The following is a 22,518-nucleotide window of genomic DNA, read 5'->3' as shown; positions in this document are numbered from 1 at the left end:
CCGGCCACGACGCTAACATCGGCTCGAAACAAACCATATTTTAATCTAGCCCCACGGTAAATTGCCTAGTAATTGGCGTGATTTAATAATGTTGGGTTAAGATTAGCATATTGTTCTGAATGAGATCGATGCGAGGCTTGGTTGGTTATCCCAGACATTCAACAGAGGACTGTTGTTTACAACCTTGAAAGGACACGATATCATCGCTATTCATAAAGCCTATACCTTGCCAAAAAGCTTTGCGCGCAGGTTGTCTTTGAAATATACTAAAAATAAAAAGCACGACTAAAAAACCTGTCTTTGTCAATGTCCTATTGTTGAATGAAAATCACTACATAGATGGGTTCCATTCAATAAAATGTCATCGAAATGTATAGTCTAAAATACCAGGCAGAACAGGTGGGCCAAAATGGGTTATTATGTCTGGTTTATAACAACTAATGACAATAGACTGTGTTGCACAATGCACATTGATAATATGCATTCTAATTCTGGGCCCCTGGATTCTCATTATAACTTGTTGATGGTGCTATGGGGCCAAACAAAGGCCCTCCATGACAATGCCAACATGCACACTCACAGATACCAACCGCAGCACTTAACCCTTACCTGAAATCACTGTAGGGGTGGATAATCCAATTGCCCGCTGATTTAACCCGCTCTTGCTCCCTCTCCACCGCCTTTTGACTCCCATACATACGTAAGGAGAATTTGTTAACTCCAGGTTGCAGCATGGCACTGAATTGTCGCTGCATGAAGGTGCTTCCGCCGGGCTCGGCATCCTCGGTCTGGATCTGGGGTCCCTCCTCGGGCTTCTGGAAGGTTACAGAATTCCTGGGCTGCTGGGTCGTCTGGGTCTGGGTCGAGCCGTGCAGCGATGAGGAGGCTTTCCTGCTCGGCGCGTTGGAGAAGGACACCCTGGAGTCTTTTTTCTCGGGGACGCCGGTGGAAACCGGGGTGATACCGGGGTTTGCGCCCACTTCCCCGTGGCCCTGCGTGGTGGAAATTGTCATGGAGCCATCCATGCTGGCCCTGGCTGAATTACAGGCACCACGCCTAAGGGTCCCTCCGTCTTCGGCCCTCCCCGCCCCGGCAGTCTTGTTGGAGATGATCGAGCGCAGGCTCCCGGTCCCGGAGTCCCTCCTGCATTCTCCGTTTTTGTTGCATTTCATTCTTGAAATTGGAGCGGTGCTGTTGCAACCATCACCTGCTGCCGCATTTAAAACCTCTAGTGTGACGGCGGCTCCAGACGTCTCCGCCCCTGCCACTCTGTTGGTCTCGCCGCGCACGGCATTATCTCCCAGACACGTTGTGGTATCAATCGCTTTGGATGCTACAGTGGGCTCAGTGGCAGCAGGCGCGTTCGCCGCTTGCAGTAGGCTGGGCTCGTTGTTTGTAGAGTTATTTCTGGTAGCCGTGGCCACGGCTCCCCCTCCTGGCGTAAAGTTCTTCATTCTGATGCTACCTCCTCCGCCTCCACCACCACCGCTACTGCTGCTCCCCCCGGCTCGGCGCAGCCGCGGATGCTGAAACTTGGACTCCTCACCATCCTCCGCCTCGTCCATGACTGCGTTGCTGGCCACGACGAGCTGCTTCACACTTGGGGCGCTCTGACTGGCAGAAGCAGCGGGGACAGAGTCAACACAATTGCCGCTGTTGCTGCTCCTACAATTGGACGCGGCAGCTTTGGGCGCGCTGATGTGGCTACATCCGCTTCCGCCCGCAGCCTTCTTTTTCATGGTCGCCTTCTTGTCCATGGGCATGTCAAATTGTGCCTCCATTTATCTTTAGAGAAAACTAATCAGGAACAAAGTAGAGGGGAGAGAGAGAAAGGAGAGAGAGGGAGGGTGGACGTGACTTCTTTGCAAACTTTACAAGAGCAGTTATCTGTGGCTGTGCTCACTTTCAGAGATCATGTAAGCATCGCTTCAAGATAGTTTCTCTTTTATCACATATAATACAAATTTGATAGCAGTTGCTCTGTGATTAAGTCACATTCGACAAAAGATACTGTAAACCTTAGGCCTTATTTAATTAAACTGCAATGAAATTCTAATTGATCAAACTTCCCAAATATTCAACAAGCTTTCAGCTAAAATCATAATGTGGAGTCCTTTAGGGTCAATGACTCACAGCATTCAAAAGCTATATTAAAACGAACCAATAATATATTTTTTAAGGGTGTTTTCAATGACAATATGTCAAACAGGCGTGTAGCCCCCTCTAGTGTCCATACAGGTGGAATACATTGAAAGAGACCTCAAAGTGATACTAGTATTTTTCCTTTACCTCAACTCATCTGCGCTGATGAGACGGTGAACTCCCACAGTAACAGCAACTTTCCAATTGGCATCCATAACTTTCAGGGAATGGAAATCAAGAGATAAGGGGAGGAGGCCGTAACTATCGAAATGCATCCTTTATAAGCATGTCCTTGAATCTAAATATTTGGGTTTTCATTAAAGATTATCTTCAAAGATACAGCTTTCATCTTACACCAAGCTTTCCAAGAAGTGGGGTACAGTCACCCAGACCTTAGATTAGGATATCAGTGAACAGATACATAGCGTTCACAGGCACCAAATGATTATTTCTGGTAGGGTTACATTCTATCTCCAGTTATAGCCTGATGTTACCACCATCAACAGAACCATATAACTTATTGTAACCACATTATTATTTCAGGACTACTTTACAATACAGAAACAATGTTCAATCCATCTCAAATTGTATCCAAGCATTTACAACCCAGTGAGCTGAGCACGTATTGCATTTTAATCAATCATACAGTGATCAAACCAGACCAACAGTAGGATACTAAGGAACAGCTCTGAAAAAGGACCCCAACTCCTGATCTGATAGTAGACAAGGATGCCTTTGAGGGAGATCAATGGTTAGGGAAAAAGTGGCCAGTATTTCTTTATTGCCAAGTCTGCTATATCCAGAGCCATGTATTTAAAGTGTTGGGTGCTTCAGAACAGGCATCCCCATTCAAGTCAATGATGGCATAATGGGTGGACTGGAGGCCATTGCAAGTGTACCCATAGGACAAAGCAGTAACTAAAATCAGGAACTACAAGCAAGAAGTGTACCCATCAATATGTGCCGTGATTTTTGATTCAACTCAACTCATCCAGGCTGTATCACAACTGGCCGTGATTGGGAGTCCCATAGTCCCATTGGCAGGTTTAGGCAGTCATTGTAAATAAGAAGTTGTTCTTAACTCACTTGCCTAGTTAAATAAAGGTACAAAATAAAAAATATATAGAAAAAAAAACTGACCAGAGGCCTAAATGGAATGGTATCAAACACATTTACATTCCATTAATTCCATTCCAGCCATTACAAGGAGCTCATCCTCCTATAGCTCCTCCCACAAGCTTGCAACTGCAATTACAAAAAATACATTCCTTTGCATGAGCCATCAGTTTACATATATTTGAATGACCAGAGGAGGCTGATGGAAGGGCCTATAGGATATTCGATTCTATTTCTATTGTTGGGACATTGAGTTTACAATACCATAGAAATTATTGCATCACAATACCAGGCAGACATTGTGAGTTTACCAGTCAAATTGCCAGGGTTAGAAATTCCAAGCTTGTTCTAGTCATTTTATTTCTATGGATGAGAGATTGAGGTTTCTGCATTATGATGCATTTACAGGACACTACAACGTTCAGTTTGTAGCCATGTTAGCACTCCATTAACACTACATGGGGAATAGCTATATATATTTAAAACAAATGCTATGTAACTGAATATCTAGAATATAACAATATAAACAATTCTAAAAGTTGGCCAAGCTCTCTAAATATATGGTCCTTGGGATGTCCCTACCCCATTGAAGTTTAAATGCAAAATGGTTAAGGTAAGAGCTAAGGTTAAGGTTAGGAAAAAGAAGGTGGTTAAGGTAAGGGTAGGTAGGATAGGGTTAAGGATCCCGGATAGCACGAACCCTAAATATATGACTATGGCTATATCCACTCTCCAGATGGACGGGACGTTCCGTATGGTTTTTGCAGCGGGCGCAAAAGTGGGTCATTTAGCGAATGATGTTCATTATATTTCATTCGTAAATTAGGTATGACTAAATATTGTTTCCACACTTAGGAATGTAATCAGAACCTTATATTATTCATTTTTATATTATTCGTTATTCACCCCTGGCGTAGTCAGCCAGATGCCGTGAAAGACAGCTGTCACTCTCAAGTGCTCGCCCGGTGGCTACCTAGAGTTACGTTAGCTTTTAGCTCTTGTGTGTCGTGGACCTTTTGGATATGGATCCCTTCAACAGTTTAGAGCCTGTGATATCTGTTCCTGTTGGTCTAAAGAGGAACTCTTCTAAAAAAAGAGAATGAACAGGAGAGACAAGATCTAGCGACGGGAAACAATAATGGGCTATACTGGCTGCAAACAATGAGCTGTGTCACTCAAGAATCAATCCATCCTTGACCAGTAAATTAATTGTGACATACTTTCAATGTTCTTATTATTCCTCAAATCCTTCCCTAAAGTGTAGGCTATATAATCAAACTCAAAAAACTTCCCTTGATTTATCCATCAAAACAACTGTAAAATCCCCATTATATAAAAAAAAAGTTGCTTAAAAGTCCTTAAGGAAAACACACATTGTATGAACTGCTCCCTCTGGATACAATAAATCAGCTAGTTGATTATTTTAATATTTATTTAAGTATAGCTACTTTATTACAAGTAACGTTTAAAACCCAATCAGGATACTATTGTTCTGTTGTTTGGGGTGGATATATGATGTTTTGCCCCCAAAAACGTGATTATTTGTCTCTCTAAAATAAAATAACCTTGCAATATATTTCAAACAAAATAATGTCTGTCTTTCCACTAGCCTATGTCATGGTAAGATGGAAAAATAATTGCTCTCTCTCTTTCACAAGATGTGTTTTTAATTCATGTCAATTTACCAACATTCCCCCCCCCAAAAAAAATGATATATCATGTTTTGGAACAAAACTTCATATATAACCTGATATTTTACCTTCTACATTGAGATCTTGCTCTTCTGTTACAGTATCAATGGGACCTGCATGAGAGGACGCACACACACACACACACACACACACACACACACACACACACACACACACACACACACACACACACACACACACACACACACACACACACACACACACACACACACACACACACACACACAGCCTTCATAATCATTGCCGCTGATCGCACACACTCTGTGTCAATGACATTCAGAGGTTGTCTGCAATCACTGAACTTGTCTCAAACATCCATGCAGCGATACTAAACTAAGTTTCCCTGCGGTCAATTAGGTTATCGTGTTCCAAGTCTCCTTGCCGCAGGTCTCTTACCTTTTCACAGTGACGCTGTCTGTGAGATGCCGGGTCCAGTCTGAGCTGCAAGACAGTGTCTCTCGCTCTGCAGAGGCTGCCTGCCTCAGTTCCACTTCCTGGTATAGTATGACGCTCTGGATTCATTTGCATAAAAGGCAGAGTTCCAAAAATAATAATTGATCTTGGAAGAGATCCAACGAGATCTGAGGAATCCCAGAGAGAGACAGAATGGAAGGCTGGTTGAGCAGATTCTGCTGTGGGGTGGTCTGGTGGGACTGACCTGGAAGCAGTGTACACAGGCAGTGTCAACATTCATCATTGTTGTGTGAGAATTTGAAGTTGCAGCTATAACCACTGACACAAGGTCAGCTATTCTTTCAACCTTCTATGGTTTAGGTTCAAACTGGGGTTATGGTAATCTGGTCTCAGGTCTGTGGTTAAGGTCAACATCAAGCTAAAACCCCAGCTACCTTTTATTTCACAATGACATAACTTTTCTCCTTAGCCCCTTCTGACACCCAGGTGGTGACACACATCTCTGCGTGCCTGGCAGACATCTCAGCTTGGATGTCAGCCCACCACATCAAGCTCAACCTCAAACAAAACGGAGATGCTCTTCCTCCCGGGAAAGGCTTGCCCGCTCCAAGACCTCTCCACCACGGATGACAACTACACGGTGGCTCCTTCCCAGAGTGCAAAGAAACTTGGTGTGACCCTGGACAACACCCTGTCATTCTCTGCAAACATCAAAGCAGTGACTCGCTCCTGCAGGTTTATGCTCTACAACATCCGTAGATTATGACCTTTCCTCACACAGGAAGCGGCGCAGGCTCTAATCCAGGCACTTGTCAGCTCCCATAAACACTACTGCAGTTCTCTGTTGGCTGGGCTCCCTACTTATGCCATCAAACCCCTGCGAGTTATTCAGAATTCTGCAGTCCGCCTGGATTTCAACCTTCCTAAGTTCTCCCATGTCACCCGCTCCTCCGCACACTCCACTAGCTTCCTGTCGAAGCTCACATCATCTTCAAGACCCTAGTGCTTGCCTACAGAGCAGAAAGGGGAACTGCACCTCCTTATCTTCATGCTATACTCAAACCCTACATCCTAACCCAAGCACTCTGTTCTGCCACCTCTGGTCTCTAGGCCCTTCCACCCCTACTGGAGGGCAGCTCCCGCTCAGCCCAGTCAAAGCTCTTCTCGGTCCTGGCACTCCAATGGTGGAACATGCTTCCCTCTAGCCAGGACAGTGGAGTCCCTAATCCTAAATTCTTTGTTGAGGGAAAGTGTACATGATACGATTGTGATGTGTTGTTTCACCTACCTATCTTAAGATGAATGCACGAATTGTAAGTCTGCTAAATGACTAAAACGTCAAATGTAAATGAAGACTGGTCATAACATATTCATAGAGTAACAATAAACATGTCAGTCATGTGCAGGAAAGGGTTTAGTGAGAGGAACACAAGAATAATGCTTTACACTTCTCTATCCTCCTCCACCTCCTGTTCTTCTCAGGAAGCCAATCAGTTGAAGGTGTGGATAACACCAGGCCAGGGTGGTCTCTTTCTCTCTATTTTTGTTCTTTTCCCCACCCCTTTCTTCTTTCTCTCATTTCCCACCTCCAAACACACACACACACACACACACACACACACACACACACACACACACACACACACACACACACACACACACCACACACACACAGAGAGAGAGAGAAAGATAAGGCTGCTCTAAATGGGTCATAATGAGTTTAGCCTGATAGGGCTGCAGCAGTAGAGAGGAGAGCTACAGTTTACACAGATGAGTCTCACCAGCAGGACTGATAAGGACATTACTTGGGTGGGGGGGGTCTTCACACACTAGAACATACTTTAATCTTTATCGACACATTGCTTGGTCTGAAATAACATTGAAATGTTCCCATGATCCCTTCAGGGACAATAGGTGCAAGCCTAGGGGTAGCGGTTAGGGGAATATTTACGCTGGGCCACAAGAACACACAAAATACACTGTACTATGCACATAAAGAGTCAACAGTACAACGTCAGGTACCATCTTTGAAAAGGCGATAAAATACGCATAGTGAAAAGGAGGGTGCATTGGGCAGGGTGAGAAGTGTTAAATGGCCACATGTTTCCAGAGGCTGCGGCCTAGGACATCACTCTTCCTTCATTTCCTCCTTCAGGACAAGGCTCCTGAGGGAGCAGAGCTATGATTGGCTCCATGGTTGAGCTCATAATTAAGCCATGTTGATTGGGTTACTAATCAGCATGCTGTAACAGTGTTCTGCAGCATGGCAACACTTAGCAAATATTGTATAATGGATTCACATAATGGTCACGTTCCACTGCTTAGACTTTGCCAGACCTTACAACGCCTGGATAGGTATTTTACCTATCAGTTTACCACATCATATGTTATAGCAATCTGTCAGTCGATGACACAGTCAATGACACAGTCGATGACATGGCACGCAACCATTAATTGATGCATGCAACATCTAAGCGGTGGAATGCGACCATTGCCTGGCTTAAGGCCATTGATATGTAATATAGTTCAGGCCCCTGATGGGTTGCTTCAAACCTTCCTACCTTCCTTGACGTGACTAACTACTGAGGTGAAATTACCTTATTTGTGCTACTGTACTTTCACCTATCGGGAATAATCAGCGAGAATGGATGGAAGGGAGGGTGCTTTTCTAAAGTACTGGAACAAGGCACTCGATTCCAGACAGCTCACATTTCACCAATCAAAAAACATTCTAGACTCTTCCAGAAGAAAACACAATTTCTACTAATACTGTAGTAGTGCTATGATCAAAACTGCAGTATAGTCCAGTTTTGGTATTTTATTATGCCTTTACCCCAACAACTTAGAACAGGTTCAAATGCATTGAACTGAAATTCATTGTATGGGATATTCAAGGAGGAAACATACAGTAGTGAGAACTTGCTTTCCATTTTAGAAAGACATAGTAAGATAATCTTGTCAATTGATAGCCTACAAGAAATTAGAGAAAACCAAAACTTTTGAAAAATGCAGATAAATTGAGACTAATGTGAGAATCACAATATGAGCCTTAAAATGACTGTTCAGAGATGCAATACTATCTTTTCTCAGTAGTAATTTCCCAAAAGTCACATTCTTGAAACCAAACAAAATGTTGCGCAAAACAAAAAGTGCAAATAAATAATCCTAAAATTAGATGCATACACTCAGTTCTCTCTAAGATTTAGTTGGCTGTACAGTGGTTGACCTGCTTGTTTATGTTCTTAATATGAATACCTCTATGTACACATCTCTCTGTCCTTCGGCATGGAAGTCTGTAACACCACGGTTGAGTGTAAAAAAAAAAATAATCCCTTTTAAATATAAAATGTTTCCCCATCTTGTGGCAGGAAGTCAAATCGAAGTCCATTCCGGTTCAAGCGCACTCTCAGTTCTTCTGTGGATACTATTATACCTCAGCCTGTGCTCATCATCCTCTTCCTCCAGTTTCATTTTAGTCTTCACTCCTTCCCTTAACAGAAGCATCGTAACAGGAACAGTGCCAGCGTCCACTCCAGTTCACACACTCATGGGGAGGAATGATTTGTGTTCAAAGTTCACAATAAAAAGGGGGGTAAAATAAACGTTTTGTGTTTATTGCAGGGTTTGGAACCGACATTATTTTTCACTTGTTTCGTTTTGAACAGAACCATTATTTTTTTCATTCTGAAGAGTTCTGAAACGGTTCAAACACCAAAACAGTACTGGTTTATATCGTTCCTTTCTGTTCCTTTTTAAGCATCTTAAATATATATTTATAATTTGCTCAACATTAAATTACTAATCAGTGTGGATACAGCAACTTGCTGTGGAGCGGGTTACCGATTTAATTTGTACAGGAAGGTCGTTAAGAGCAAATTGTATTTCGTCATAACAGCATGGTTTAATCATAATTAAAGACAAACATACACACTGTGCTGCCAGTCACAGTGTAGGGTGTGAGATGCAACTGACATTTTGAGGGTGAAGAGAGAGCAAGGATGGAGGAAGCTTGCCTTGAAATGCTGGGCAACTTGTTATGACATGGATTATCTGAATTAGGCCCACAGAATTATACCTACGGAGGAGCGGCTTCTATGGAGGAACCTTTAATGTCTTTGAACCTCCGAGTTGGTTTAACATTAGACCAGAGCAAACGTTAGCTCGCTAGCTAACAAGCTTGTGTGTAGAGCAGCATTATAATTAAAAACACATCTTTCCTTTTTGTAGTTAATAAAACCAACATGAAACATGATAACTATAGTATCCTTCACTAGCAGTGAAATACACGCTTGTTACGTCGTCAGTAGGATACAGTAACCTATGCTTCAGAGGGGAGGGGCAGGTACCCTACACACACACGCACTAGCAAAGATTTCCAGCTGGCAGGCAGACGTGAGGGCTTTGTATTGGCGCTTTGTTGCAATTTTTGTGGGACTGGAAAAAAATGCCTGGAACGTGAAAGAACGTTATTAACCGGTTCCCATCCTTTTAAAATAACGGTTCTGTTCCGGAACTGTATAGATCAGTTTCATTTTTGATTCGGGTTCTGTTCCTCAAATAATTTCTTTATTTTCCGGTTTTCAGTTGTGTTCCCTGAACCGGTTTATTGTTTCGCCTCCAGAGTAGAGTCATCTCCCCAGCAGCTTCTCCCAGAGGGCCTAGCAGAGCACTGAGAGAGGTGGCCATCCTGAGCCAGTGGTAGAGTGGGGGTGTAAGTCTGCCTGGGGTGGGGATGAGGTGTTGGTTGTTGCAGGAGGTGTTATTGAGGTTTGATGGTGATGGAGGTCTAGGAGTTGTTGGCAGCGTTCTCGTTACTGGGGGAGTTGGAGGAGGATGAAGAGGAGGAGGAAGGGGAGAAGTTCATTCCTGATAGTCCCGGGGGGTCTGTAGCTGTGTTCTGTCCACTGAGACTCTTTCTGCACACTGGACATGTGTCGTGCTGAAGGAGGAAGAGTAGGACACAGACAAAAGAGGTTCAGCTGACATCTGCTTCAATGAGAACACATACATTCACACCACTTCATTGAAATGAATGAAAATGTGGTGTAAACGCAGCCCACATACTTGTTCCAGCCATGGTACTATACAGTCATTGTGAAACAGGTGATTGCACGGAAGTTGCCTGACAGTCTCCCCGACACTGTAGTCTTCTTTGCACACAGGACATTCTAAACTGGAACCTAGAATTAAAGAGAACCAATTTTGTGGTGAAGTATTCCTTTAATATGACCTTTGAACTCTGGGGTTGCTTGATGATTTGTTGACTCACCCACATGTTCCTCTGTGATCTGGATGGTGGGCAGGGTCTTTATCCTCTCTCTGTCAGCAGGAGGAGGACCCGTGTTCTCAAACTGATTCAATAACTACAGGGCAGAGAGGGAAAGTTGTATTATTAGGTTGTGGAAATGTCACCAGCATTTGATGTCATTGCATGTAATTGAATCCCTTGTGAAGTGTAGAGGATTTGGGTATACCTGGGTAATGATAGCATCAAGTCCATTGGCACCCCAAGCATAGTCCATTGGATTTGAGTGTAGCATGCCCCTATCAAGAATATTCCAAGAAATTACTAGAAACTCAAAGCAACTAGTATGTTCACAGACACAACATAGAGTAGAGGGTATTTATATAATAACACATACCATGGTCCCATCCCAATGTTTGGAGCCATGGCTGTGGGTGCTATGATTCCATTTACTAGCTGCTGGATGATTCTGCAGAGGGACAATGAGAAACATCTTAGTCATTTCCTGAATTCCTTCCTCAAGGAAACTGAACCATGTCGCTACACAAGCAAGCATCATTCCTTTCTCATCTCCTCTCAAAAGGGCAAGCAAGCTGTAAAGTGTTCCATACCCCTCTAAAGTGGGTACTCCCTCGTGTCTCTGTCCCTGTCGCCGTGGGATGTGTCGTCCCCGTGGTTGCCGGGCACTGTACCGTTGCCGTGATGCCATCTCCCGTTCCCGCCGGTTCTCCGTCTCGCGGTTGTCTTCCGTCGGCATCCCCGCTCGGAGGTCAAAATTTTCATCAAAGATCCCCAGAGAAAACTGCCCGTATCCAGGCGGAAATGTAAACATGTGCTGGTGGTCCATAATCTGAGGGGGGAGGACAAATGGAAAAACATACGGTCACTACCTTGAAGTCCAACCAAGCTGCATAAATTCATTAGGAACAAATGTTGAGTTGAGGAACATATCAGTTCTGTGTCACTAACCTCGAAAGTCGGACGGTTCTGATCGCTGGTGGAGGCAATGGATGTGGACTCATTTTCAGTGCTGGAAAGAAATATCAGAAGTGTTTTCATCTTATCTTCAACCATGAACCAATGTGGGACACAGACAGTACTGTTAAAGGAGAATTGCTGCTGAAAGTGTTTCGAACTCTGATAGACAAGCAGATAATACTGTACCTTCTTTCCTCTGATAGCTCTTCGATGAAGCCAGATTCACACTGTGGACAGGTGTAGTCCTGCAGGAAGGCAGAGATAAATCGTATTTATAACATAATCATACATTTGCATCAGTCAGTCTCATACACTTTCATGTTTTTATTTGATCTAAAGCAAAACAAAACAAAAACATGCCTATGTAAGTACTGGGGAATTAAGATCGTTTAGCTAACTTCAACCAGATGTGACTTGAATTTAAACAAAAACAAATTAAAAGTTGGCTATTGACCTCACACTTTGATCATTTTAACAATAGCTGATGATCTATTCAATGACCCATTGCTAATGGGAGATATTTGATCTCTCTTGGATTCCAAAAGAAGCTACCTTTGGAGGGGCTAGGGACCAATGTCGCTGTTTATCTGGCAAGCTGTCAGAATCATGAACAGATAGACAGACAGACACGCTGTCATTGGAAGAGCATTTACTGGTTAGCTTTTTCATTTAGCTAATTTAGCTAGCGCCTCAACTAATCCAACAAGTCACGGAAGCATGGTCTCGGAACATCCTAACAGACAAACTACACGCTATTTTGGTAGCTGGCTAGATTATAAATTAAGTCAGCTGTCAAATGACAAAAACACACCTGTCAACGTGAACGTTCTAGCTACAACCCAACGTTTAGCGTCAGCTAGCTGTCACGCTTCAGTCAGAGGCAATCGTGAATGAAATAACGTAAACCCCACTTAGCTGGCCATGGTTTTCTTTTCTAAACGACAAAAACCTCTATGGAATGCTTACCGGGAGACGAGGGTTGATCTCTGCTGAACATTGGTGACAAAAAAAACGACAGGGCCGTAGGGGAGCTTCAGCCATCTTCTGATTCTTTACCAGACAACAGAGACGGAACGTGTAAGGGTAGCGACAACGGACATAACTCGCTGCCTTCGGGTTCAATTTGCAAGACGGACCGGAAGCGGAAACGAGTTTAGCAACAGCTAGCTCATAACAGCGAATACAGATCTAGCTAGCTGCAGCTATGGAGTCCGGAGATACAGGTAAAACTTCGCACTAATATGCAATATTTGAAATGACAGACCTGTATATAGCTAGTAACATGTATTCCAATATTGCTAAACTATTGCCCCATCAAATCCGGTTCTTGTAGCTAGCTACCACCGCCCATCAACAGGATTTGTTGATGATGCATCAAAACTCATCAACCATATTTGTTGCCACAATCAGTATCAACTGCATATGTGAGATTCGTGAAAGAATTGGTTGTAGTTTGGTAGCTACTTCTTACTAGAATAATACCTGAGTTGATGCCACCCGAGCTAGTTAAAACTAGCAAACCCTTTTTTTACCAACCCAGGCCTACTTCTCTTGTCTGTGGCAACAAACACGTTTGTGACTTACTAAAATACTCTCAAAGAGCAATTACAAAGCAATCCCCTCTTGTGATTAACATTATTGGTAACAGTACACACAGACAACAAGTGTTCCAAACTCATCTGCTGACTGTCTCTTTTATTCCCACTGCAGGGAGAGGAGGCTGGAACAACAAGTTCCGGCCACCTCAGAAGAACAGGATGAGTGTGAACATTCTCCGTCAGGAGGAGCTGATCGCCCAGAAGAAGCGCGAGATTGAGGCTAAGATGGCAGAGCAAGCCAAGACCAAGAGCCTTCCGACTCCCAACAGGCCACTGCCACCAAGGTACAGCAGACCTGGGTTTCTGAAACACTACAAATAGGTCTACCTCTATGCTTAATCCCAGCTGGAAGTACTTGATTGGTCCACTTGACTGGTTGACTACAGCCATTCATTTTGACTTCTTATCCCCACAGTTTACCCAGTTTACAGGGTCCGTCTTCGAACAATAACAAGTATGTGAATGACGGAAGTTTCTTACAGCAGTTTATGAAGCTGCAGAAGGACAAACCCTGCCCTGACTCTGGTGAGATGGGTAGCTATTTTGTCTTAATGGGTTTCAATAGAAAATGTTAGGGTTTTATTTTGATGGTACAGAAATTATGAAGTAAAACAATAACACAGTAATATTTTATCAATTACTTGTTTCTTCTGGATTCATTAAACAATTAAGGAAGCACTGCAGTGAGTCTTAACCCAATTCTGTACCCTCTCCAGGCTCCAGCAATGACACCAAAGCCCCATCTTCATCCATCCCCAGTCTGTCGTCAGGAGTGTCTCAGCCCCAGAAGAAGAGCATTCTCATTGGCAAGCGTCCCGGTCTAGGCATCAGCAGCATGCTGAACCAGTTTAAGAACTACTCCCAGTCAAAGAAGACCCTGCTTCGCCCCCAAAGGCCTAGCATATTCAGCTCCCCAGATGATGATGATGATGAGGAGGAGGATGTTGATGATTTAAGCTTCCTAGAGATCAAAGGTAATCAATGATCTGGTTTTAGACATCTAAGGACTGCCAGTAGCCTGGGTGCTGGTCGGATTCTGTACTAGGCTACTTGTTGTTGTCATTTCACCCATGTCATTGACTGTGTATTCTAGTGACAGAGTAGCTGCTTGCCTGAGAATAGTGCTTTTCCTGAGTCTGCATAGCCTTTTACAGTAAAGGTAAGGTACTCATAGCCCTCTTAAAGTTTCTCCCCCAGAGGACCCAGACACACGACTTATCCTGGACAAGATGGCAGCCTTTGTGGCTGAGGGAGGGCCTGAGCTAGAGAGGAAGGCCAAGGAAAACTACAAGGACAACCCTGTTTTCTCGTAAGTCTGTATGGCTGAACTAACAGTATGTCGAATTTATATTGTGTTGTATGTAATGTGGCCTCTTTTTGTCCTGATATAAAGATCTGTTCCTTTTCCATTTTACAGATTCTTGTATGATAAGAACAGCCGGGACTATCTTTATTACCGAAAGAGAGTTGCTGAACTACGAAAGGATAACCCAAAACCTGAGACGCCGTCATGTTCTAATGGTAAGATTACCTATATCGGTTCTCTCTCTCTCTCTCTCGCGCTCTCTCTCTCTCTCTCTCCCTCTCTCTCGCTCTCGCTCTCTCTCACATATATGCTTGGTCTCAGCTCCAAAGACTGCAGATGAAAATAACACCATTCAATCTATCTTTATAAATGTGAATGATATATACATACAGTTGAAGTCGGAGGTTTACATACACTTAGGTTGGAGTCATTAAAACTCATTTTTCAACCACTCCACAAGTTTCTTTTTTACAAACGATAGCTTTGGCTAGTCGGTTAGGACATCTACTTTGTGCATGACAAGTAATTTTCCCAACAATTGCTTACAGACAGATTATTCCACTTATAATTCCAGTGGGTCAGAAGTTTACATACACGAAATTGACTGTGCCTTTAAACAGCTTGGAAAATTCCAGAAAATGATGTCATGGCTTTAGAATCTTCTGATAGGCTAATTGAGTATTATTACTCTACTATTATTCTGACATTTCACATTCTTAAAATAAAGTGGGGATCCTAACTGACCAAAGACAGGGAATTTTTATGAGGATTAAATGCCAGGAATTCAGAAACTGAGTTTACATACATCTTAGCCAAATGCATTTAAACTTCTGACTTCGTGTATGTGTGTGTGTGTGTATATATATGTATATGTGTGTATGTATATATATATATATATATATATACATACATATATAGGTCGACCGATTATGATTTTTCAACGCCGATAAGGATTATTGGAGGACCAAAAAAGCAGATAGCGATTAATCGGCAGATAAAAAAAAAAATGTATTTGTAATAATAAATTAACACTTATTTTAACTTAATATAATACATCAATAAAATCAATTTAGCCTCAAGTAGATAATGAAACATGTTAAATTTGGTTTAAATAATGCAAAAACAAAGTGTTGGAGAAGAACGTAAAAGTGCAATATATGAATTTCTTGCAAATGTACTAAAAATGTAAAACATATCACATTAACATAAGCATTCAGACCCTTTACTCAGGACTTTGTTGAAGCACCTTTTGCAGCGATTTTCAGCCTCAAATCTTCTTGGGTATGACGCTACAAGCTTGGCACACCTGTATTTGGAGTTTCTTGCATTATTCTCTGCAGATCCTCTCCAGCTCTGTCAGGTTGGATGGGGAGCGTCACTGCACAAGTCCGGGCTCTGGCTGGGCCACTCAAGGATGTTCAAAGACCTGTCCCGAAGTCACTCCTGCATTGTCTTGGCTGTGTGCTTAGGGTCGTTGTCCTGTTGGAAGGTGAACCTTCGCCCCAGTCTGAGGTCCTGAGTGCTCTGGAGCAGGTTTTCATCAAGGATCTCTCTATACTTTGCTCCGTTCATCTTTCCCTCGATCCTGACTAGTCTCCCAGTCCCTGCTGCTGAAAACATCCCCACGGCATGATGCTGCTACCACCATGCTTCACTGTAGGAATGGTTTCATCAGACCAGAGAATCTTGTTTCTCATGGTCTGAGTCCTTTAGGTGCCTTTTGGCAAACTCCAAGTGGGCTGTCATGTGCCTTTTACTGAGGAGTGGCTTCCGTCTGGCCACTCTACCATAAAGGCCTGATTGGTGGATTGCTGCAGAGATGGTTGTCCTTCTGGAAGGTTCTCCCATCTCCACAGAGGAACTCTGGAGCTCTGTCAGTGACCATCGGGTTCTTGGTCACCTCCCTGACCAAGGCCCTTCTCCCCTGCTTGCTCAGTTTGGCCGTGCGGTCAGCTCTAGGAAGAGTCTTGGTAGTTCCAAACTTTTTCCTTTTAAGAATGATGGAGGCCACTGTGTTTTGGGGGACCTTCAATGCTGCAGAAGTGTTGTGGTACCCTTCTCCAGATCTGTGCCTCAACACAATCCTGTCTCGGAGCTCTACTGACAATTCCTTCGACCTCATGGCTTGGTTTTTGCTCTGACATGCACTGTCGACTGTATGTTATGTAGATGTGTGTGCCTTTCCAAATCATCAAATTACCACAGGTGGACTCCAATCAAGTTGTAGAAATATCAAGGGTGATCAATGGAAACAGGATGTACCTGAGCTCAATTTTAAGTCTAAAACAAAGGGTCTGAATACTTATGTAAATAAGGTATCTGTTTTTTATTTGCAAACATTTCTAAAAACCCGTTTTCACGTTGTCATTATGGGGTATTGTGTGTAGATTGATGAGAAATGTTTTATTTAATCAATTTTAGAATAAGTCTAATGTAACAAAATGTGGAAAAAGTCAAGGTGTCTGAATACTTTCCGAATGCACTGTTTTTGTGTGTGTGTTATGTATGCATACATGCATACATACAGTACCAGTCAAACGTTTGGACAAATGTACTCATTCCAGGGTATTTCTTTATTTTTACTATATTCTACATGGAATCATGTAGTAACCCAAAAAGTTTGAAATAAATCAAAATGTTATAATTGAGATCATTTAAAGTAGCCACCCTTTGCCTTGACAGCTTTGCACACTCTTGGCATTCTCTCAACCAGCTTCATGAGGTAGTCACCTAGAATGCATTTCAATTAAAGGCTTTGCCTTGTTAAAAGTTCATTTGTGGGATTTATTTCCTTGTTAATGCATTTGAGTCAATCAGTTGTGTTGTGACGAGGTAGGGGTGGTATTCGGAAGATAGCCCTATTTGGTAAATGACCAAGTCCATATGGCAAGAACAACTCAAATAAGCAAAAAAACGACAGTCCATCATTACTTTAAGACATGGATCAATCAAAGTCGGAAAATTTCAAGAACTTTTAAAGTTTCTTCAAGTGCAGTCACAAAAACCATCAAGCGCTATGATGAAACTGGCTCTCATGAGGACCGCCACAGGAAAGAAAGACCCAGAGTTACCTCTGCTGCAGAGAATACATTTATTAGAGTTACCAGCCTCAGAAATTGCAGCCCAAATAAATGCTTCAGAGTTCAAGTAACACTGTGTTACTTGACTGTGTTAATCAGACCTTCATGGTTGAAATGCTGCAAAGAAACCACTACTAAAGGACACCAATAAGAAGAAGAGAGTTGCTTGGGCCAAGAAACACGAGCAAATGAACATTACACCTGTGGAAATTTGTCCTATGGCCTATTGAGTCATTTTTTAAATGTTTGGTTCCAACCGCAGCATTCTGCAACGATACGACATCCCTTCTAGTTTGCGCTTAGTCCCACTATCATTTATTTTTAAACAGGACAATGACCCCAAACACACCTCCAGTGCTGCATCAGATGACCTGGCCTCCACAAACACCTGACCTCAACCCAATTGAGATGGTTTGGGATGAGTTGGACCACAGAGTGAAGTAAAAGCAGCCAACAAGTGCTCAGCATATGTGGGACCTCCTTAAAGGCAGTTGGAAAAGCATTCCTCATGATACTGGTTGAGAGAATGCCAAGAGTGTGCAAAGCTGTCATCAAGGCAAAGGGTGGCTACTTTGAAGAATCTAAAATATATTTTGATTCAACACTTTTTTTTTTGGTTACTACATGATTCCATAGGTGTTTATTCATGTTTTCACTATTATTCTACAATTTAGAAAATAATTAAAAAGTAAAGAAAAACGCTTGAATGAGTAAGTGTGTCCAAACTTTTGACTGGGACTGTATATTGCCCTCCTTTTAGTTTTAGTTTATTTTGAAAGGTACCATTGCACACACAAGCGATGAGGGCCGACGCTTCAAATGACAGACACAATTATTTACTGAAAACTACTAAGTCCTTCACGACAGACAGCATTTACCATGCCCACTGTTCATGGGGTTATTTATTCAAAAATTAGGCCTATATTTTAATATCAAATCCACTTCCCCAATCACCACCATGTCCCCCTGCTCCTCCTCCCTCCTCCCTCTTCTTATCCCCTACTGGCTGTAGACTGGTGTGTGAGGGCCAGTTGAGTACAGTACGGTAGTAGTGTGAGTTGAGCCCCAGTACTGATAGGCTGCTTAAAGTCTCCCCCCCAGTGGACGAGGAGACCCAGAGGGTGGCTGAGAAGCTGGCCAGTTTTGTGGCTGACGGAGGCCCCGAGGTGGAAGCCATCGCCGCCCAGCACAACAAAGACAACCCCGCCTTCAGGTTAGTGACAGTCTCCGATATTGTAATGAGTGTTTTAATGCATTGATCCAATTGCATTTTTATTGATCCCCAAGAAGAAATTGATTTGTCATAGTATTGCATACATTATTAAAAAACCTAACATGTAAAGTGACCGAAATACAGTTAAAGATGGCTTATTTCTTGTTCCTCTTCTCAGTTTTCTTTATGACCTCCAAAGCCCCGCCCATCACTTCTACAAGGAGAAGGTGGAGGAGTACCGCCAGGCCAAAAAGGACCAGAGCCCCCCAATCAAGCAGGAGCCCGGAGTGGGGTTCATGAGGCCAGCTGCTCCTCCCCTGACCTATCCTCCCTTACCTTCTCAGTACCCCAACCTGCTGGGACAGGTGAAGCTTGAGCCGGGTCTGGAGATAAAAGAGGAAGTAGCAGGGCCCCCCATGGTTAAGAGGAAGCGGAAGAGCCGCTGGGGATCAGAGGATGACAAGGTGGATCTGTCGCTGCCACCCATCATCATCCCCAAGGAGGAAGAGCCAGAGCCCAGCATGTGTCTTTCTGGTACACCCACACACACCATAGTACACAGCCTCTCACAGAAATCAAATCAAATTTAATTGGTCACTTACACATTTTGCCGATGTTATCTCGGGTGTAACGAAATGCTTATGTTCCTAGCTCCAACAGTGCAGAAATACCTAACAACACAAAACAATACACGCAAATCCCAAAAATTAAGAAATATTACAACGGAGAGACAGTTGTTTTAGTATATCTTAGACTAAAAACAGTGTTTGTAAGGTATGTCTATCCTGGCCCTGTGTTGTGTCCATCCATGCGGGGTGTGTGTTTCAGTTCATGAACTGAGAGATCTGGGCTATAAGAAGGGAAAGCCTGTTGGCCTGGTTGGGGTAACAGAGCTCTCAGATGACCAGAAGAAACAGCTCAAAGAGCAACAGGAGGTACTGCATGACCGACAGACAGAGCACAATACACAATGGCAGCAAATTGTACTTTCACTGTTTTGAATTGTTGGGGACTTGGCAGTGTTAATCATTTTAGTATTTTGGGCATGGTTTGGTATGGGATTGCCCAGCATACTTCAAACCTAGCCTCTAACAAGGCAAGATGGGCTCAGTTGCGTCCGTTCTCAGCCGTCTCTGAAACCTTGACTGAGGTGTGTCCGGCCTGCACATGCATGTGTGCCTTTGTTCTCACCCCAGATGCAGGAGATGTTTGACATGATCATGAAGCATAAGCGTGCCATGGCAGAGATGCAGGTGATGTGGGAGAAGGCGGTGAGGGACCACTCCCACGAGTACGACAGTGATGAGGAAGTGGACCAGCAGGCTGGCACCTGGGAGCACCGCCTACGGCACATGGAGATGGAGAAAACGCGTGGTAAGATTCATGAAGACAATGGCCATGTTCGAGATCATCAAAACCGTGATGTATCATTGGTAAATTCTGACTGACTGATCTATAAATAATATTGAGTAGTTATTTATGATACAAGGAGATTTGTAGCTCAGTCAGTCTCAACTTTAAAGTCAGCTGCAATGTCAAATGCGCATAATGTGTTTGTTAAAAAGTGAAAGGAATTTTGAATGTGAGATTTTATTCTTGAAAAGATCAATTTATTACTACGAGAATTTTTGTTTAATCAACGACTACTTTCAGAACATTTTGTCAACAATTCATTAATGAACTCTGAGAGATACTTCTTCATATTAACCTGGCCTCGTTCAATCTGAATGTTCAAAACGTTGTGTCCTGCTGAACGCGCCCCTGTCGTAATTTTGTGTTGACGTAAATGGCTACTTGTCTTTTCCTCCAGAGTGGGCGGAGTCGCTGACTGACATGGGAAAGGGGAAGCACTTCATTGGTGACTTCCTACCTCCAGAGGAGCTGGAGAAGTTCATGGAGACCTTCAAGGCACTCAAGGTCAGTTCCAAATCTTCTCCCCAACTTTTCTCTTTGCCACTTAACCCTTGACCCCTTCGTTGCCTAGCCTCAGCCAAAAAGGAATTACCGGTGAACCACCATTTGGGGAAAACATACTCTATTCACATGATCTCATGTTCTTGCATTGGGTTTTGTGGTGTTCTGCAGGAAGGCCGCGACCCAGACTACTCGGAGTACAAGGATTTTAAGCTAACGGTGGAGAACCTCGGTTTTCAGATGCTCATGAAGATGGGCTGGAAGGAGGGCGATGGTCTTGGCTCTGACGGACAGGGCATCAAGGCCCCTGTCCACAGGTGTGGGACTGTCGAATTCACAGACACAGTATACACACTTGGACTCAGGCATAGTCACACGAAGACATGTAAAAACTAGACATGAACACGCACACTATTGGCTGATACAAGGTCTTATACACAGCTAACCAGCTGCTGTGGTTTGGTTTTCTCCAGGGGAATCACAGCTATTGACGGGGCAGGGTTTGGCGTGGACCGGCCCGCTGAGCTCTCAGGACAGGATGATGAGTATGACGCTTTCAGAAAGAGGATGATGCTAGCCTACCGCTTCAGGCCTAACCCACTGGTAATTACTACATAATATGCAAGCTGTTCTGTTCAGATGACCTGGCATTGGTAAGAGTTTTGGTAACACGTCTTTTCTCTGTTTTCAGAACAATCCAAGGAGACCATACTACTGATGAAGAGGCCTGAACTTGGCCGACTGTCAAATTTACTTTTTTAAACCACCAACAGTGGCATGATGGCCCAGTTATGCCTTTCACTTTGTTGTGGGAACAAACTGTAGGACACTCAGTAATAGTAATTTCCTCTAGATTGTGTGGAATTTTATAGTTGTTGATAAATTGTTTAGGTTGGAGAATAAGAGGGACGGATTTGTCGGATTTAAGTTGTCTAAGACTCAGTTGATGTTCTTACGCAACTGCAGAATCAAAGTATCATATTTGATAAATTGGATGGCTAGGGTATAATTGTGATGGCTTATCTGAATTTACAGTCACGATTCAAAACACAGAATGACCTATCAACACTACCTGTCCTCTCTGTATTGTGATGTCTATCTTTTTGTTTGGATTTTAATTTCTTCACATGTTCAAGATGCTACTTGACAATGACCGTAACCAAAATACATAATTTGACTGGTAATAAATGGCTTTGTAGTTAGTTCTTTCTGTACATGGGTTTGCTATGGTTGTTTGATCACCCTTCAAAGATTTGAACACAGTGTTAACACATCGTAAATGTATTATTTACATCGTAAATTCAAGCAACGAATGTAAAATGCTTCACTGCGAACAATTAAAAAAAAAATGTATTGTGTTGAATGTGTAGAATTGGAGTATGCTTGTCGCTGATCATTGCCCTCTGACTTGTGGAAACCAATTGTACACTGAACAAAAATATAACCGCAACATGTAAAGTGTTGGTCCCATTTTTCATGAGCTGATGTAAAAAAAAAAATCACAAATGTTCCATATTCATCTTATTTCGCTCATGTTTTGCGCACAAATTTGTTTACATCCCTGTTATTTAGCATTTCTCCTATGTCAAGATAATCCATCCACCTGACAGGTGTGGCATATCAAGAAGCTGATTAAACAGCATGATCATTACACAGGTGCATCCTGTGCTGGGGACAAAAGGCCACTTTAAAATGTGCAGTTTTGTCACACTACACAATGCCACAGATGTCTGAAGTTTTGAGGGAGTGTGCAATTGGCATGCGGACTGCAGGAATGTCCACCAGAGCTGTTGCCAGAGA

General features: G+C 43.1%; 3 protein-coding genes across 3 annotated transcripts in view; 1 reads left to right on the top strand and 2 right to left on the bottom strand.

Moving 5' to 3' along the window:
* The window catches only part of LOC110508407 (potassium/sodium hyperpolarization-activated cyclic nucleotide-gated channel 2-like), a 57,069-nt gene extending 52,014 nt beyond the window's left edge, over positions 1 to 5,055 (bottom strand). Inside the window, exons 1-2 of the mRNA XM_021588920.2 lie at positions 5,018 to 5,055; positions 610 to 1,797 (exon numbers count right to left, since the gene is read on the bottom strand). Coding sequence (XP_021444595.2) covers positions 610 to 1,781 — 1,172 coding nt within the window. The 5' untranslated portion in view covers positions 1,782 to 1,797; positions 5,018 to 5,055. The remainder of the gene's footprint in view (positions 1 to 609; positions 1,798 to 5,017) is intronic.
* A 3,104-nt stretch (positions 5,056 to 8,159) lies between these two features.
* Positions 8,160 to 12,724, bottom strand: LOC110508406 (E3 ubiquitin-protein ligase RNF126). Its single transcript, XM_021588919.2, has 9 exons — positions 12,574 to 12,724; positions 11,794 to 11,852; positions 11,599 to 11,659; positions 11,241 to 11,479; positions 11,027 to 11,098; positions 10,859 to 10,928; positions 10,654 to 10,747; positions 10,449 to 10,564; positions 8,160 to 10,323 (listed from the first exon to the last, which is right to left on the bottom strand). The coding sequence occupies exons 1-9, from the start codon at positions 12,646 to 12,648 to the stop codon at positions 10,171 to 10,173; spliced, it is 939 nt and encodes a 312-aa protein (XP_021444594.1). The 5' UTR covers positions 12,649 to 12,724; the 3' UTR covers positions 8,160 to 10,170.
* LOC110508405 (SURP and G-patch domain-containing protein 1) lies at positions 12,694 to 22,078 on the top strand. The gene is made up of 14 exons (XM_021588918.2): positions 12,694 to 12,830; positions 13,318 to 13,489; positions 13,621 to 13,730; positions 13,922 to 14,179; positions 14,391 to 14,514; positions 14,623 to 14,726; positions 18,681 to 18,804; positions 18,983 to 19,338; positions 19,633 to 19,739; positions 20,001 to 20,178; positions 20,615 to 20,721; positions 20,890 to 21,035; positions 21,192 to 21,321; positions 21,410 to 22,078. Exons 1-14 carry the CDS (start codon positions 12,812 to 12,814, stop codon positions 21,434 to 21,436), a joined length of 1,962 nt encoding a protein of 653 aa, XP_021444593.2. The 5' UTR covers positions 12,694 to 12,811; the 3' UTR covers positions 21,437 to 22,078.
* Positions 22,079 to 22,518: the final 440 nt, after the last annotated feature.

The sequence above is a fragment of the Oncorhynchus mykiss genome, chromosome 28 (assembly GCF_013265735.2).
Source record: "Oncorhynchus mykiss isolate Arlee chromosome 28, USDA_OmykA_1.1, whole genome shotgun sequence".
NCBI lineage: Eukaryota > Metazoa > Chordata > Actinopteri > Salmoniformes > Salmonidae > Oncorhynchus > Oncorhynchus mykiss.
This window is presented reverse-complemented; position numbering and strand designations above follow the sequence as displayed.

What these genes read in the sequence shown, in the direction of transcription:
- LOC110508406 (XM_021588919.2), bottom strand. Translation starts at nt 12,648, where the DNA reads ATGGCTGAAGCTCCCCTACGGCCCTGTCGTTTTTTTTGTCACCAATGT. An exon ending in AGAACCGTCCGACTTTCGAG is followed by an intron (nt 11,480 to 11,598) that starts GTTAGTGACACA and finishes CTCCCCCCTCAG; the next exon opens with ATTATGGACCACCAGCACAT. An exon ending in AACATTGGGATGGGACCATG is followed by an intron (nt 10,929 to 11,026) that starts GTATGTGTTATT and finishes TATTCTTGATAG; the next exon opens with GGGCATGCTACACTCAAATC.
- LOC110508405 (XM_021588918.2), top strand. An exon ending in GCCCAGCATGTGTCTTTCTG is followed by an intron (nt 19,339 to 19,632) that starts GTACACCCACAC and finishes TGTGTGTTTCAG; the next exon opens with TTCATGAACTGAGAGATCTG. An exon ending in ATCAAGGCCCCTGTCCACAG is followed by an intron (nt 21,036 to 21,191) that starts GTGTGGGACTGT and finishes GGTTTTCTCCAG; the next exon opens with GGGAATCACAGCTATTGACG.